Source organism: Pseudonaja textilis, chromosome 7, assembly GCF_049901715.1.
Source record: "Pseudonaja textilis isolate UNSWEBS1 chromosome 7, rPseTex1.2, whole genome shotgun sequence".
NCBI classification, from domain to species: domain Eukaryota; kingdom Metazoa; phylum Chordata; class Lepidosauria; order Squamata; family Elapidae; genus Pseudonaja; species Pseudonaja textilis.
The window spans coordinates 57,064,520-57,080,392 of NC_141996.1; the positions used below are offsets into that span (position 1 = coordinate 57,064,520).

General features: G+C 43.3%; 1 protein-coding gene across 28 annotated transcripts in view; it reads left to right on the top strand.

Annotated features, from left to right (window-relative positions):
• CASK (calcium/calmodulin dependent serine protein kinase) overlaps nt 1-15,873 on the top strand; it is a 263,121-nt gene that overhangs the window by 36,099 nt on the left and 211,149 nt on the right. For all 28 annotated transcript variants that reach the window (XM_087937711.1, XM_087937716.1, XM_087937713.1 and 25 more), the window contains exon 2: nt 12,145-12,257. In XM_087937711.1, the coding sequence (XP_087793837.1) occupies nt 12,145-12,257 (113 nt within the window). The remainder of the gene's footprint in view (nt 1-12,144; nt 12,258-15,873) is intronic.

Consider the following 15,873-nt stretch of genomic DNA (forward strand, 5'->3'; position numbering starts at 1 on the left):
GAGCATAAACATTCTGCACCTTACAGACCACAACATAACTCGTTTATAGAACGAAGAGGGCAAACATTACAAGCCATGGCTCACACTATGTTATCTGATTCGGGTTTACCTGAAACACTGTGGGGTGAAGCCATAATGTGTAGCAACCATGTTTTAAACAATGTAGTAAATACAACAACTGGAGAATTGCCATTCACTCGTTGGCATGGGAGAAAACCAAATTTAAGTTATTTACACACATTTGGAGCTCCAGCATGGGTGCATATTCCCTCACAAGTAAGACTGAAAGGGCAACATAGAGCTAAGAAATTATTTTTTGGGGTTACGAAGCCGACCATAGATCATTTAGATTCTGGGATCAAGGCACAGCTCATGTTTATTGTAGTGCTAATGCAAAATTTCTTGAGTATGTTGGGTGGGATAAACTTGAACAGGAATCCAGCAATGATATTATTATTGACACCCAAATAGTCCCTAAAGATAAAATCAGTAAACCCCAAATAGCCATTAAAGAGGAAGAACAGGAGGAAGTAGGAGGACAGGCACAGGAAGAAATAGAAGAACAGGAGCAGGTGGCACAGGAAAGTCCACCAGTAAGCCCTGTATTACCAAGACGTTCAACCCGTGTAACACGACCACCTGATAGATATCAGGCTAGTGTTGTATGCCAAGTGAATACAGTTCCAAGTAATTATAGTGAATTAAAACTGTTTCCTGCTAAGGATCAGGCTGCTTGACAGAAAGCAATGGATAAGGAACTGGAATCATTAAAAAAGTTGGAGGTATACGAAAATGTGTTCATCTGGTGAACATGCCATAGGGTGTAAATGGATTTATAAGCTAAAGACAGGTGTGGATGGGACTGTTACCCATAAAGCCAGATTCGTAGCACAAGGGTTCAATCAGACAGCAAATGACTATGATGAGGTGTTCGCACCTAGTCTGAAGGCTACTACATTAAGGGCAGCATTAGTGTGGGCAGCTAAGGAGAAATACATTGTAAATCATTTGGGTGTAGAGACAGCATATCTGCATGCACTGTTGCAACACACTATATATTTAAAGAAACCTTTAGGTCTCAAAAATGATAATACTGATAAAACAACTGATTGCTGGAAATTGAAAAAGAGTCTTTATGGTGTGAAGCAATCAGGATATGAGTGGAACCAATGCATAGTTAAAGAATTAACTAAGGTAGGCTTTGTAGCTGGCATGGCTGATCCATGTTTGTTTAAAAGAGAAAGTAATGGTGTAATTTCATTGTTGCTATTATTTACTGATGATATAGCGTTAATCACCAAAACTGAACAAGAAGCTACTGAGATAATTTCACTATTGGAAAATAACTTTAAGATAAAACAGTTAGGAGATATCAAACAATATCTTGGTTTAAAGATAGGTAAAACTAGGGGAGGATACAAAATCTCACAGGCAGGTAAAATTAACCAATTACTAAAAAGTTTTAAAATGGAACTTTGTAAGCCGGCTAAGACACCAATGAACCAGGAGTTTAGCCATAGTGATGTTCAAAGTCCTGTTTGATAAGAACATTTATCAGTCCTTCATTGGTAGTTTATCTTATCTTAGTAATTGGTCAAGGCCAGATATTGCATACTGTGTTAATCAATTAGCGAGATTTAATGCTGAGCCAACTGAAAGGCACTGGCAAGCTGCTAAACGTGTGTTAAGATATCTGAAACAAACAATGCATTATGCATTGTATTTGGAGCCTAAAGATGAACTGAATTTGACTGCATATGCTGGGCAAGTTTTGCTACAGACATAAATACACGAAAATCTACATCGGGTACTGCTGTATTATTGGGAAAAGCATTGATTGGATGGACGTCTATTAGACAGAAACATCTAAGTTTGTCAACAATGGAGGCTGAATTCTCATGTTTGTCTTTACTATGTACAGATTTAGTTTTGTATAAGCAATTATTGATATGGGAATTGATGTAACAGATCGTATTATTATTTACGAAGATAACCAATCAGCAATACAGATGGCTTCAAATATTGCTGTTAAAACAAGAACGAAACACACAGGTTTAAGATATTTAAATGTGTGAGAATGTGTGCAAAGTAAAATGATTAAGCTGGAATACTGTATGTCAGAAAACAATATAGCAGATCATTTTACAAAGGCCCAAGGCTCTATAAAGCATAAGGCATGCTGTGAAGATTATGGACTTAGAATGTAAGGTTGTATATGTTATCTTACCCAAAAGGGGAGAATGTTAGGAATATGAGTCACCTAACAGCTATTTGGGTTAGAAATATATAAACCAGGATAAACATTTTGAAACTGTATCTTTAAGAAAATGCAAAACTGTAATTAGGTGTGGTTTCTCAAACGGCCATAAGATGGAGCCAGAAACCTAGGTTGTTTAGTCTGAGTCTCAGAAGAGCATGTGAGTGTATCTCTGTTTCTGTATTTCTGTTGGAAAGTATTACCGTTGCTCCATTTCTTCTAATTGACTGATATTACTGGATTTAATGTAAGTCTGATATTGAACTGTTTTTGACACTGGAATATGATACTTGGATTTCATCAGTTTTCCCTGTTCTTTGTTCAGTGTTTTCTGTTGTCTTTTCAATATTCTCTGTTGTTATTTGAATATTTTGAATTCCTTATATAATCATCCGCAGGGTCACTTTTTCCTGTTCTTTTTCTTGCTGTAACATTGTCTGTATTGAACTTTGTCCTCCAGATGGTGAAGAGGAAGAAGTAGAAGTTGAGGAACCAGGGGCTGTTAGTTTCCTACTCATTTCGGACAATTCAGAATCTTCAGGTTCTTCTAAACCTTAATCCACTTGTGAAATAACCAATTGCAATTCCAAATAAAAATAGTAGGAAAAAAGAAACCAAATAGTAGCAATAATAATAATAATAATAAATAATAATAATACTAATAATAATAATAATAACAACAAAACAACAACAACAACAACAACAACAATAATAAATTTCTTAAGGTTATTGTATACCTTAATCCAATCGATTGGCGAGATAGCAGTAAAAACTCAAAAATGGAAGAAAAGACCATAAACACACACAAAGAAAGAAAAAATTGTTAAATCCTGAAAAAGATGAAAAGTAAAAAGTAAAAAACTAAAAAAGAGAAAAGGAAAGTTCTTCAGGTTCTTAAACACCTTAATCCAATTAAGAGGTCTCAGGTATAAAAGGATGCATAAGAAAAAAAAGCCACAAAAATAAAATTAAAATAAAAAAAAACCAATATGGAGGGTAAAAAAAAATACAAGGGAGGGAGAGAGAAAAAAGAAAAGAGACTACTCCCTTAAAAAGAAAAGGAAGGAAATCATTAATACTAAAGCTTTTCCTTTAAAATAAAATGCAAACATAAAAAATTTTACTTCAAAAAACAAAAGGAAAGACAAAAACAAGTTCCAAAAGGCCAAAAATCCAAATAGCTATTACAAAAAGTAAACTAGTAAGGAGGGGGTTTGTTAAAGTAAGAAATAGCGCAGCTTAAACAAAATTAAAAAGATCACACTGCACCTTGTTTGCTTATCCAAGGTTTTTGTTAAAATTTATAACTCTCTTCTCCAGAGTCTTATCACCCTTTTTTTTCTATAAGCTTCAACACCTGACTCCAGCTGTTGATAGAAATCCAGAAGAGCACCTGCAATAATACTCTCCCATGCTCTTCCCTCTATCTTATCAAATAGCAATGTCCTTGAAAAGAAGTCTCAGTTTTTTCTCAGTTTTGTCTGGTCAAGAAAAGGAAATAGAATATTCTCAATCGAGCTGCTCCGAGCATCCAGAGAGTGGGAGGTGCTCTAGTCTTCACCAATTGCAGGCTGAGCTATAATTTGAGGAACGCTCCTCCCACCACGTGGCTTCTCCATGCCTTCCCTAGTTTTTAGCTCAGCCTCGCAAGAGACAGGCAGCTATAGATCATTCTCCTTGGCCGTTTCAGGATTTCTGTTTCACTTTCAGGTTTGATCGTTTCGTTTTGGCTTCTTTCCTTGGTCCCTGCGCTTTTGAGTTTTAGTTGTGTGTAAAGGAGCGAAGTTTCGCCCCTCAGGGGGGAGATAGAGGGGTTTTAGAGCCTTTGCTCCCCCCACCCCCCTTCCCTCTTTCCTGCCTTTTCAAGCCGTTCCTGCTTTTAAGCAGAGGCTTGCTATCGTGCTCTCCTAGCACGCGTTGTGTCTTCCCCCCACGAACGCCTTTTCCTAGCCCTCATTTGTCCAGCTCAATCTTTTTAGCTGACTGCCTTTTTCTTAGGGCTATTCCGTCTCTGAGCCCTGCTTCCAGCCCGGTAGCCATTTTTAGGCATTCCTCGTGGCAGGCGCCATTTTGCCCAGGCTCAAATTGCTGCGACGTTGATAGAGCCCCATAGCAGGCCCTACAGGCCTGTGGGAGCTTTTATTTCAGAAGGGGTGTTGTGGCTTTGTGCCCTGTTGCCCCATTTTAATTGTTGGCATTCCGCAGCCTCCTCAGAGGCGAAGACAGGCACCTACTTCCCAGGTTGTTGGGAGGCAGCCTCAGAGGCCTTTACAATTTCTTTCCTGGTATATTTTTTCGTGTTTTAAGTTTGGCCTCAGCGTTCATTTGGTTAAATTTGGTTGTTTAGAGATAGTTTTCTCATCTTAATTTTTCCCTATTTAAAAAAAAAAAACCATTTATATTTTATTAATAATTTAGTTCCTTTTTTTGGTCATTTGGTGCAGTTTTTTATTGTATACCCTTAGAGGTGTTTTTTTTTCCTTTTTTCCAAAAATAAATAACTAAAAAAGAATAAAAATAATAATATATATATATATCGCTATCTAAAAATTTTTCCAAAAGGGGGACGTGGCTCAACTATAGTTTACCCGGCTCCCATTGTGGACCGCATTCCTAGGCATGCCAACCGCCTTCATATTCAATATACCTTGTTTCTACCTTTTGGTTATAATGGCAGAGGAAAACTCCAGAGGGCCTTCCCTAAAGGCTAAGTCTAAAACTCACCATCTGCGCAAAAGGGCCAAGGAACCTACCACAGCCTCTGAAAGGGACGCCCTGAGGCGCCACAGAGCTCTGGAAAAGCAGTTTGATAGGCGCTCCAGGGACTCTCATTCTGTAATTCCAGCTTCTATTCCCTCTACCTCTAACCAACCTCCCCCTTTGCCAGAACAACCTTCTCTCTCCAGGCACAACACACCTGTCCAGAGCCCCCAGGCCACTCGAACTGCAGAGGCGACCTTCACCCCAACCGCTGCTGGCCTACGCCCAGAAGACCCTTCAACTAATGTCATCCCTGACAGTGTTAAGGAATGGATGCAGCTTGCCATCCACCAGGGGATCGTGAAAGGTATGCAACAGTTGTCCAAGACAGCCTCTCAAGCAATGGCACCCGAGATTGATTCTGCCTCCGGAGAACCTCTACCCAGACCGGTGACTCTCCACAGACAGGTACCTTCCCAAAGGGGCCCTCCTTTCCCAGAAGGGGAGGAAGAGGAGGACGAGGAAGAGGAAATGGCCTTTGCACCCTACGGGGCAGAGGAAGGATCAGAGAGGGGGTCCCTCCATTATTCTGAGCCCTTTTCTGAAGTGGAACAGCTGGAAGGGACATGTCGGAGAATGAGGGCATCTCCCCCGATCAGCCCCCCCTTGTAGACCTGTTCAAGCCTCATTTATTTAAGTCCTTGCTGTTCAAAGCAAAGAATATCTCAGGCCTAACTCCCCAGCCATCTTCTGATTCCTCGCCAGCAGCCTCTGGGGCTCCAGAGGATGCCATTTTCAGGCAGCCAGCGGTGGAGGCCGAAGTTGTGCCAGTCCCTCCAATCTTCTCCGATCTAGTGGTGAAACAGTTAGCCTCTTCCGGTCTCCCTTCCGCCCCCTCAGGGCAGGACAAGAGATTTTTTTAATCTCGACGCAGACTTCTCCACCATGCTAGACACCCCTGAGGTGGATGACCCTATTATCAGACTGGCATCCTCGTCTAACCCCACAGATGCACTGGAAGCCTTAAGGCCGGAGGACAAGAAAGCGGAGATGGTGCTGCGACGGGCGTACCAGTTTGATGCTTGGGCCATTCGTTCTGCCACCACCTCATCCTTTTTTACTAGGTCGTCTATTAGGTGGCTTCGACAGCTGAAGCAGCATGTTCCTCCATCTAATACTAGGGCCCATCAAGATATTGCAAAACTAACAGCAGCAGCTGAGTTTGCGGCCGATGCAAATTTTCACTCGGTGAAGTTCTCCTCTCGGGCCATATCCTATCATGTTACGGCCCGACGGCTGCTTTGGCTTAGGCATTGGCAGGCCGACATTAAAAACAAGTCGAAACTGGCCTCAGCTCCCATCTCCGGAAATAAATTATTTGGTCCGGCCCTGGAACCATTGTTGATGGAGAGCCGGAACAAAAAGAAATTTCTTCCGGCTCTTTTTCGTAGGCAAGAGTCCAGATCCTTTCAGCCCTTTCGAAGGGGCTCCTTCCGTACCCCCTTTCAAACTCCCTTCTCCCCCCATTATCAGAGATCTCCAACCTTTCCCCCGGCCTATCGAGACCGGGGCGATTCGGGAGACAGATCCAGAGGGGGGGTAGTTACAGAAGACCCTTCCGGGGTTCGGCAGGTAAGACTCCCCGCCGTCCAAGATAGGTTTTCAGCCCCCTTACCCATTGGCGGTCACCTTAAATTCTTCGCGAGCCAGTGGGAAGCATCTACGTCTGATGCTTGGGTTAAAGACACGGTCCAATTTGGTTTTTCCCTTCAGTTCCAAGTCCTTCCACCCGAACACTTCATGGTTTCTCCCTTTTCCAGGGATCATACCAAGCGCGCTCTCCTAGAGACCGCCATTAAACATCTGTTGGATATTAAGGCCATACAGCCCGTGCCACCTTCTCAACGAGGAGAGGGATTCTATTCCCTCCTCTTTCTAGTCCCTAAGCCTAACCCTCTGGGGGTTGGAGGCCCATTTTGGATTTAAAAAGGCTCAATCGTTATATTGTTCATCATAAATTCAAAATGCATACCCTTCAGTCCATCCTACAGGGCACCAGGGAAGGAGACTGGCTCACTTCCATTGACCTCTCTGAGGCATATCTTCACATACCCATTCACCCTTCCTTTTCTAGATATCTGAGATTTTATTACAGTGGCTGTCATTATCAATATGTAGCCCTTCCCTTTGGGTTAGCCTCGGCTCCCAGGACCTTCACCAAGGTTTTGGCAGCCTTAGCAGCTCACCTCAGACAACTCCTTGTCCGTATTTACTGCTATCTTGACGACATTCTCATTCTTTCTCCAACCCAAAGCCAAGCTGAGAGGGACACCAGAACCACTCTTTCAGTACTTCAGGATCATGGTTTCCTTGTAAGTTGGGAAAAGAGCCAGCTTACCCCTTCCACTCGAATAGTTCATTTAGGGGCGGTGATTGATTCAGTTGAGAGAAAGGTTTTCCTCTCCCCGGAAAGGTTTGCTAGCATTCAAAATTCGATTAAGGCCATCAGGCAGGCAAAGAAAGCTTCATTGCTGGACCTATCTAAATTGCTTGGGAAAATGATCTCATGTATATCCATTGTTCCCTGGGCCCAATTTTATTCCAGGTCCCTTCAATGGTTCCTGCTACCTTATCAACGCTCAAGAAGGAGCAATTCAAGATTCGTAGTAAGGATCCCTCCAAAGGTTCTCACCTCGCTACTCTGGTGGACCAGACCCACTACCAACAAAGGACATCTGTTCAAAGAACCCCAGAGAGTCACCCTCACAACAGACGCCAGCCTAATAGGTTGGGGGGCCCACCTTCGTTTGCTGTCAGCTCAAGGAACCTGGTCAGTAAACGAGCGCTCTTGCAGCATAAATTGGTTAGAGCTCCACGCAGTATATCTGGCATTACGCACCTTTCTTCCTCAAGTTTGAGGGCGTCACGTCTTGGTCTTGACGGACAACACTACGACCAAGGCCCACATCAACCGGCAGGGGGGCACTCACTCCATCAGGCTCATGAAAGAGGCCGAACGGATCTGTCGATGGGCGGAGGCCAATCTGCTATCCATAAAGGCGGAGCACATCTCAGGGGCCTCCAATGTTCAGGCAGACTGGTTGAGCAGAACCGTCGCCGACCAGTCCAAATGGCGCCTGCATCCCTCCCTTTTCCAGGAGGCCTCAGGGAGGTTCGGGTTTCCGCTAGTGGACCTGTTTGCGTCCCCATCCAATGCCCAGACACCGAGGTTTTTTTCCCAGTACCCCACCCAGGGGGCCGAGAACCACGATGCCCTGCATTGCCCTTGGCCCACGGGGCTCCTATACGCTTTCCCCCCCACCGCTGCTGCCCAAGGTGATCCAAAAGGTAATCCTCGAGAAAGTGGAACTTCTTCTGGTGGCCCCATATTGGCCCAGGAGGCCCTGGTTTGCGGACCTTCGCAACCTGTCAGTGGCTCCTCCTTGGAGGATTCCACCGGACAAGATTTCGCTGTCCCAGGGACCTCTTCAGCATCCGAATCCACAATGGCTTCAGCTGACAGTTTGGAGGTTGAGCGGGACCGTTTAAGGAAGGAGGGCATGTCCGATCTGGTCATCAACACTATTCTGGCAGCCAGGCGGCCTTCAACCACTCACCAATACAATGCCACCTGGAACATATTTTGTAAGGGGTGCCACAAGTTACACATTAATCCGATCTCTCCATCAATCGCACAAATTCTGGCCTTTTTACAAGAAGGATTGGGCAAAGGTCTTTCCCCCAACACTTTAAGAAGGCAGGTGGTGGCCCTATCTACGGTTATCTCTGGCAACCTGTCTGGCCCGCTTTCCCACCATCCTCGCATTAGAGCTTTTCTTAGAGGTGCCACTAATTTGCACCCTCCAGTAGTTCACAGATACCCGACCTGGGACCTCAACAAGGTTCTCTTGGCGCTAACTAAGCCCCCCTTTGAGCCTCTAAGAGAGACGTCACTCCAACTCCTCACGCTCAAGGTGGTTTTTCTTGTGGCAATTACATCGGCTCGTCGGATATCTGAAATAGCAGCTGTATCCTTTAGAAAGGAGTTATGCGTTTTCCACGCTGATTGGGTGGTCCTGCGGCCAGATCCCTCCTTCATGCCCAAGATAAACTCAGCCTTTCACAGATCACAGGAGCTTGTCCTTCCTAATTTTTGTCCAAGTCCTTCTCAAGAGAGAGAAAGGCAGTGGCATACTCTTGATGTTAGACGGGCGCTCCGTATCTATATCAGTCGCACTCAGCCTATCAGGAGGTCAGAGGCTTTGTTTTTATCTTTTCAACCAAAGACGCTGGGCTGCAAAGTTTCCCCGTCTACTGTTGGCCGTTGGATTAGAGCTACAATATCCAAGGCCTATTTGTCACAGGCACTTCCTGTTCCCAGTGGAGTAACCGCTCACTCTACAAGGAGTGCTGCTACTTCTGCAGCCTGGGCTACTCAGGCTCCTATTCATGATATTTGCAGAGCGGCTACCTGGTCGTCTCCATCTCCATTTATTCGCCATTATAAAATCGATGTTTTTGCCTCGGCAGAAGCCTCCTTTGGCAGACGCAGTCCTTCAGCAAGTGGTGAGAGATCCAGAACATGCTCCGAGCCAGACGGAGCCCCCAGTAGGACCGGCCATGCTTTTGGTATGTCCCACTCTCTGGATGCTCGGAGCAGCTCGATTGAGAATGGGCGTTGGTACTTACCTGACACGCCATTTCTAGTCGAGCTAGAAATGGCGTAGAGCATCCAGCCCCACCCTATTTGGTCCGTCTGGTGGGGAATCCTGTTTCGGCCAACAATTCATATTGGGGTTTTTTGTAGTTAAGTGTTGTTTATAGTTAAGATGAGGGGATAGTTGTTTGTCTTCTCGTCTTCGTAAAAACTGGGGAACGCATGGAGAAGCCACGTGGTGGGAGGAGCGTTCCTCAAATTATAGCTCAGCCTGCAATTGGTGAAGACTAGAGCACCTCCCACTCTCTGGATGCTCTACGCAGCTTGACTAGAAATGGCGTGTCAGGTAAGTACCAACGCCCATTTCCAAGCCTCTAGTTGGCAGTGTTACAAAGTTTCTTTGCTTTCACTTTCCTCCTCCTTTTCCAAACAAAATATAATAAAAATTAATTAAAAAGGGAAAAAGATATTTTAAAAGATGACTAAAAGGGAGTCTCTAGCCTAGAATATTATAAAGTCAAAAAGGAGAGAAAGAATAGGCGAAAGAAGAAAAAAAAAACCAGTCCAGTTTCAAAATATAAAATCATGTGTAGAAAATCCAGCAATGAGGGGGGAAAAAAAATATTACTTTGACATTCCTGTTTAAAATCGCCGCTTAATCACTTCCGTCAAAACTTTTACAGATTCTTTCTTTTCTTTAGGGTGTCCTTTCAAATCTTAAAATAAAGAAAAAGTTCTCACCAAACCGGCACACTTTCTCTTTCCGTTCTCTTTCATTTTGGAGCTGTCTCAACTTCAGCAGCTTTAATGGCTGCCTCTTTGCCGCTTACAAAAAGAGCTTCTCCTGGATCTACCAGGGACTTTGCAGTATCCCTGGGATTGACAGGATGCGCTCTTTACATTCACCATCTCTTCGGGACAGTTTAGATCCAATTGGACCGTCCAGGAGCAAAAATATCGGCAGCGAACTCAGACCTCCAAGATTGCATGCTGTATTGTTGCGACGCCAGCTCCGCCCTCCCCCAAAATATAAACTTTAATCATCATTTTTTTTTTGTTTCTTTAGGAAACAGCTGAAAATCAAACCTTCACATTTTTATAATACAGAAAATAATACTAAATTTTAATACTGAAAATACTGAAAATCTCCAAAATGAAATATTAATTATATCTGGAGTAAGCCTCTCTTAAGCTGAAATAATAAATTATAATTAAGTGATTTAGAAATGGGGGGTCATTACAGTGTCAATTTTTCTTCTGCTATGCTACAGCTTTGAAGTTCCTGTAGGAACCTGCCTCCCAGCTAGGGGTGGGATTCAAATTTTTTAACAACCAGTTCTGTGGGCTTGGCTAGATAGGCATGGCCATGTGACTGGGTGGGCATGGCTTCTTTTTTTGCAGCACCCCCAGGGTTTTCTTTTTTTTGTCTCTTGGGCCTCAGTGAAGCTTCCTGGGGGGCGTTTTTGCTCCCAGGAACCTTCCCTGGGGCCCAGGAAGGCAAAAAAACAGAGCACCGCAGGAGGGGGCCCCAGCCCTCCCACACACCCCTTTTTGCCTCCTGGGCCTTAGGGAAGCTTCCTGGGAGCAAAAATGCCTTCCCGGGAGACTTCCCTGAAGCCCAGGAGGCAAAAAGGGATGAAGAAGTAAGATAGTGAGGGGGATCCTGGCACAGCTGATCATCAGAACAGCTGATCATTGGGAGGGGAAAAATACAAAATGCAGTCAGCGATGTCGTGTATGCTGATAAGGACTGACTGGGTGGGGAGGGGAGGTGTGGGTGGAGAGCAGTTGGGCCAGCCAGGGGCACGATTTGCTGGTTCTCTGAACTGCACAGAATCATAACAACTGGTTTTATAGAACCTGTCTGAACTAGTAGAATCCCACCTCTGCTTCCAGCCATTTGACTCACCAGCTGATTGTAAAAACCTTCCTTTCACAATCTTCTTTCCAGGAATAGTTGTCTAGAGGACAAATACATCAATTCCTGGGATTCCCTTCGATTCTGGAGAATTCTTCAAGTTACAGGAATCCTGCTTGAGCCCCAATTCAGTGGTTGCCTCTTCTCCAATTCTGAAGGAGTTTCTCAAGCCACCATTTCCCCCACTAGAAGGGAAAAATCCCTTATCAAAATATTACAGATTTATAATTTGCAGCAATCTTTTTTAATCCTTCTGATATATGTATTCCTCATATGACTGGTTTTATGAAATTCTTTATTGTAAAGTAGACATGTCATTTCTTGAAAAAAATCTTATTTAAATTATTTGCACTGTTACTGATACATTACAAAGTGTAGGATTAAATGACTATATGGGTTTTTCATTTATTTTAATAGCAAAGATCATTAAAGTGCTGTAGTTCTCTAAAAGTTTAACAAAACAACAAATATTTTATAACAATTTATACAAATTATTATAGTGGCTCTTAAAATGCCAATTCAATGAAAATTAAATGAAAAATAATAAAGTTGTATGGAAAAAAAGAGGTTCTGTGAATGTTTAAATTAATTGAACAATATTGTTCTTTCTAGGGGTCCATTCAGTGTTGTGCGGCGATGTATCAACAGAGAAACTGGGCAACAGTTTGCTGTCAAGATTGTTGATGTAGCAAAATTCACTTCAAGCCCAGGCTTAAGTACTGAAGGTAAAAATCAGTTGTTACCAAACAGTGTTTTATTCAATTTTACTATCTTTATGATAATTATGTCCCAAAAATTTATTTATTTTTTATCCTAAAGAAATGAAAATCATGCCTGTTACAGATATTTTGTGCAAGTATTGACAAAATAAGTGATCAATACTGTTATCTTGAGTCCATTTTATATATATATTATTTCATTCAGATTAATTATTTAACAAGGAAATCAAAGGAATAAATTATTTTTGGCAAATTGAAGAATAAATCATATTATATAAATTATTATATATGTTAAATTATTATCTAAGTTAATTATATTGTAAGGTCCCAGAAGTTTTCCCAAGCCACTGAGATGCAAAAGAGCTCTGTTGGAATTCAAGACAAGGTTTGCAAAAATAACAGCTTTTTTTAATTCTTCAGCCAAAGCAAAAAGTCTAGGTAAATACTATGTCCAAAACATACAGACAAAGTTCATGTAAGGAATAGCCATACCAAGTGAGAGTGGCTCAGGGTATTATTTAAATTTTACGCTGATAAAAACAAAGTTTATCCAATCAGAGTCAAAGGTTCGTTAGTCAATGTGGGCAATGTCTTGCCCATGCCCTCCCCTTCCTTATCCATGGAGTGTTCTTTGTCTATTTTCTGTCCATGCTTTGTTATTTTACACAGTATCCCTTGTCCTTGTGTGTTCATGCTCCTAGGTAGCCCCCCCACCATCTATGGAGCAGGATGTTCTCAAGAACTTTCTCCAAGGATGTGTCTAGCTCTGAAGCAAATTGCAGAGGCGAGAAACCAGATAGAAAAGGATACAGTTCTTTTACAGAATGAATTCCTAGCAAATGATTTCCAACCTTAGCAAAATAGTACAAGCAACTTCTTTTACAGAAGCAAAGAGCAAAGCTTAGATTGATTCAGGTCAATATGTCCTTTCATTTTCCTCCCTTTTTTATGACAGGATGCTTTCTGTCAATGGTGGGCTAGGGGAGCATTTAAGGACCATGAATTTTGCTGGTCTAACAGGTGGAGGGGGTGGAGGAGGGGTTCAGTGGACACGGAGGAGGCTAAGACTGGAACAGGAGATCTCCAAAGGCTAAAAACATGAGAAACCCAATCCATTTCCAGTGAGAGAAGATACTGCCAATCCAGTTGAAGTCAAGTGTACCAGTCCAAGTCTGCATCGGGATGTGGGCAGTTTTCTCCACCCTTGATCTCCTCCATAACTTTTTCTGGATCATCTATCTGTAACCAACAATTTGTGAGATAAAAATTTTAACACACACCTTCTCCTGTTGCTGACAAAAAGTGTAAAGCAAGTCTATGTTGATATATATAGCTGTTTTAAAGTGAGTCTGCCATTTAGCCATTATAACTAAAGCAATAGCAATTTCATTAGTTATTATTTCAAGCACAGGTTGTAACCTTATAAGTCTATTCCAGGGGTCGCCAACCTTTTGGACCTCAGGGACCACCAAACTCATAATTTTAAATCCTGCAAACCACTGATAAAGCTGGCTGGGGAACTCTGAGAGTTGAAGTCCGCCAGGCTAAAAGTTGCCCAGGTTGGAGACCCCTGGTCTGGATGACAGTCGATATAGTCAGACTTCTGAACTTCACTTAAACACTGATTTTACCATCTCGGGATACATACAGCTGCCAGGCTTACCACCGAAGCCACGCCTGAGTTCCCAGAGAACTGGAAAGCGAAAAACTAAAAAATCTGCCTGGGTCGTTGATCCCCCCCCACCTTGGGCAATGGCTCCCCTGCTGAAGTTGCAGTCCCGTTGCAAATGCTGCTGATCCGCTCCATGGCTACAAGAATCCTTCCATGGGGAGGGATGGGGAGCGGAGAAAGAAAGAGAGGGAAAAGCCGCGAAGCAGATTCTCCAGCCAAACCAGTCATGCCTTCTTTGATGACAGGGGGGATGGGTATTTGGAGAGGATCCCTAACTTGGGCCAAGAGGCAGAGTGTGTGTGTGTGTGTGTCCCTGTCCAAATCAGTCCAGGTGCAGCGGCAAAAAAGCAGTGGCAGCAGGTGGGACTTTGCCCATCTGTCCAGCAGCTGTGACACTCTGCCTGAGCTCTTTGCACTGTCATTTTTCCTTATTCCCTTGCCTCACGCCTCACGAGCTCTTAGCAGCTCTCTTTCTGCCGCTCCGAGCTTGCCTTCTTCCTTGGGGAGTCATCCCACCTCCACCTGCCTTGGTGTCCTTTCTCCTCCCTTGTTTTTAGGGCTCCATCTCTCTTTTCTTTTCTGCCATTTCCTTGTTGGCTTCTGGTCTGCAGGAAAATTCCTCACCCCGTTTTCCTATCGATCAATCATTTGGGATTGCAGGATACTGTTTCCAGCTCCGTTCTCAGAGAGAGAGAGAGAGAGAGAGTTTTGGCTTCATGCAAGGAAAGCAGAAGTCTTTCTTCCTGTTCCCCAAACTCCGCCAGAAATGAGTCTTAGCCTCTTGGAGCAGGATGCCTTGCAGGGTCCCAACGACTCATTTCTGGTGGAGTTTGGGGGACAGAAAGAAACTTTTGCTGTTTTCCTTGCATGCAGCCAAAAGCAGAAGAAAGAAGCGGAAATAAGCAGGCCGGTGGCCAGGCGACGTGTGTGGGGCAAGTTCCCCTCTCCCCCTTCATCCCTCCCCTCACTACCTTGTGTTGTTCACAATGCAAGCAACACAAGCCTTGTATTCCCATGGGCCATGTGGGTGGTGCAGCCTTGTGTTCCCCCACACAGCCTGGATTAACAGTTTTGGGGGGTGCTTTGGGGGTGACATTTCTCTGCCGACCACCAAAATTTTCTCACCAACCACCAGTGGGCCACATCCCACCGGTTGGCGATCACTGGTCTATTCAACATATAGGAGTTCTATAACCACACATGCCATCTTCTGTTCAGATAGCTGGTCTGTATTTCTGAATTATTCTTTTTGGAGGCCACTCATAGATCTGTGATCTGCTTCCACATGAACAGGTACACTCAGTCTGTCACCTTGTTGTATGGATAGTAGGAAAAACACTACACATGCTCCATACCAATGGCTAGGCAATTGCACAAAGGCAAACTTTCCACATATCCAATATAAGCCATCTGTAGCATGCCAGTTAAGAATTTCATTACCCACTTCCGTCCATAACCCACCCAATCTAGGTACATTTTCAAATGAGATATTAGGTTGTGTCAGGTTAATTCCAAACTGAAAGGTTACATTAAGCAAAGAAAAGACCCATGTTTGTAATGTATGTTTATTCAGATTAATCATTGCATTATATTCTTCTCCTATTCTATCGATGGAAAATTATAACCACTGCATCAAATCAAAAGATCCTATATCTTCAGAGATTATGATAACACCATCTTCTAGGACTACTGTGTCCAAGGCAGGTTGATCAGGTTAAATGCCCCAATTCTTACACATTTAATCTACCTGGTCTTCTACTATTACTATATCACAAGGTTTTTCACAAGTGCATATTGGTTCACACTCACAAAAATGTTAACATCATTCAGTAATATAGTTACAATCACAGAACCAACACATCCTGTAGGGTGCAAAATTCCACAGCTTCGCTTGGGATCTTTAGATGGAATGACACAGGCTACCACACAGGCAGGAAAAATCAAAAGGTT